Consider the following 1,951-nt stretch of genomic DNA (forward strand, 5'->3'; position numbering starts at 1 on the left):
AAAAAAAACCTAGATCGAATTACTCAACAATTAATAAAAAACTTATATTTTTTCTGCTTAATTATAAATGTAGCTTCTCAATAATGTTGACTTATTTAATCATCTCTTAACTTTCTCTAAGACTGAATCATCTTTTACACAACTAACCTAAAATAAATATATAAAACATTCTAGCAGTAGTGCTCTTTCTTATTGCCTACAATATTGGCAAAATCACCTAAACACATAATGTTTAAGTGCTCAGTTTGTTAGATTTTTATTATTTTTTTAAATTGTTTCTTCTGAAACAAAAGACCTCATAATTAGATAAAGCATATCTGGGAAAAAAAATGCATTGGACAGAGAGTTTGAAGAAATAAATATGCTTATTTGTCAGGATGAAAGCTTGCAGAGATTGTGGTCATTGTTCTGCTATAAGTAATTTTAGCTGATTCACAGACACTCATCTTTGATACCTTCCTAGAGTCTGGGTGAAATTATACTAAAAATCAGATTATTTTATTTTTTGACAATTCTCATACTACTATTAATTGTGAAATCAACATTACAAAGAGAAATATACAACCTTGAAATGAAAACACTTTCTGGCCAGTTTTTACTGTTGTCTGATATCCCGAGTCTCTCTTTTTTTCCTCGCATCTAAACTACACAAGGAATGTAAATGACTGCTGCTCTTTTATCTGTCATGCCCAGGTTGAGTTTTCAAATCACACTTTGGCTGAAGAACAGTATATAATAAATCACAGGCAATGCCAGTGGAGACAAAGTATTTTCTAATCATTTTAGAAAATTACTAATTTTATTATTTTTTTTAATCTATTTTGGTTCTACGGAAGAAGGATACTTGTGGTTTCATTTCATATTCATTCTGAAAGATCATGAATGTCTTTGCTCTGGGCTAGGTGCAAGATTTACAGTTTTCTCTGATAGTATTATCAGAGGGCTATTCCACTCTGTTACACTGCAACTGCAACACTAATAGGTTTATAATGATGGCTTAACTTTACGCTTTGTAAGCACTGGAGGCTTCACTCACCTTGTTCAAGTGGCTGGCTTTTAGTTGAAGTAGTTTTCATCTTGAGTGCCTCCCTAACAGACATGTCACAGCAGGAGCCTTTGTTAGTGTCTTGGTCACTGTCAGCCTGATCACTGTCCCCATGCCCGCTGTCCCTCAAGCTGGCTCTTTCTGGATCCTTGAATGTGGAGCTACTGAAATACATATTAAAAAATAAAAAAAAATAAAAATAAAAAATAAAAAAAAAGAGAAAGAGAGAGAGAGGGAGAGTTGTATTTACTTGTTCTAAGTTGAATTGTACTCTTTGGCCAAGCAATTTTGACAAGAATGCAAATTGGGGAAGCTGAGAAAGTTATTTAATAGGCCTTACCTTTGAACAAACTGCTGCCTGCTGCCCATGTAATTGGGCTCTGCGGGAAAATTGTCTGTCTGTGAAAGAGAAGGAAAAAAATACGTATAGTTGTACACTGGACAAATCTCCTGCAGAGCAACAAGATTTCCTAGAGGAGAAATGATTAATAATTCAAAAATTCCCTTAATCTTTAGATTTGTACATTTTAATTAAATTGGAAAATGCTGGCATGTAATTATGTGCTCAGAACAATTAAATGATTCCGGTCCACAAATTACCTGCTAAAGTAAACAATGAGGCTCCAATAAGTGGCATTCTCTGTGAGCAACCTGACAGATGACTCTGTTTATGTTTTTTCATTAGTTAGATATTAAGACTGATGGTTATTGAAAACGAGAGAAAAAAATACTTCTGTGCATTACAAAAGTGAATTATTCAATAATACTAATTTTTAATCATAATTACATCATCTATTGGGATTCTGAAGCCCTTACCACTGTAATACAATTTCATATGTTTCCACAAAACATGCAAATAAAGAAAAGAGAAGAGAAGAGAAGAGAAGAGAAGAGAAGAGAAGAGAA

General features: G+C 33.2%; 1 protein-coding gene across 1 annotated transcript in view; it reads right to left on the reverse strand.

Moving 5' to 3' along the window:
* Window positions 1-1,951, reverse strand: part of PCDH17 (protocadherin 17) — an 89,869-nt gene that overhangs the window by 61,005 nt on the left and 26,913 nt on the right. Inside the window, exons 2-3 of the mRNA XM_031557837.1 lie at window positions 1,386-1,444; window positions 1,037-1,209 (exon numbers count right to left, since the gene is read on the reverse strand). Coding sequence (XP_031413697.1) covers window positions 1,037-1,209; window positions 1,386-1,444 — 232 coding nt within the window. The remainder of the gene's footprint in view (window positions 1-1,036; window positions 1,210-1,385; window positions 1,445-1,951) is intronic.

The sequence above is a fragment of the Meleagris gallopavo genome, chromosome 1, assembly GCF_000146605.3.
Source record: "Meleagris gallopavo isolate NT-WF06-2002-E0010 breed Aviagen turkey brand Nicholas breeding stock chromosome 1, Turkey_5.1, whole genome shotgun sequence".
NCBI classification, from domain to species: Eukaryota; Metazoa; Chordata; class Aves; order Galliformes; family Phasianidae; genus Meleagris; species Meleagris gallopavo.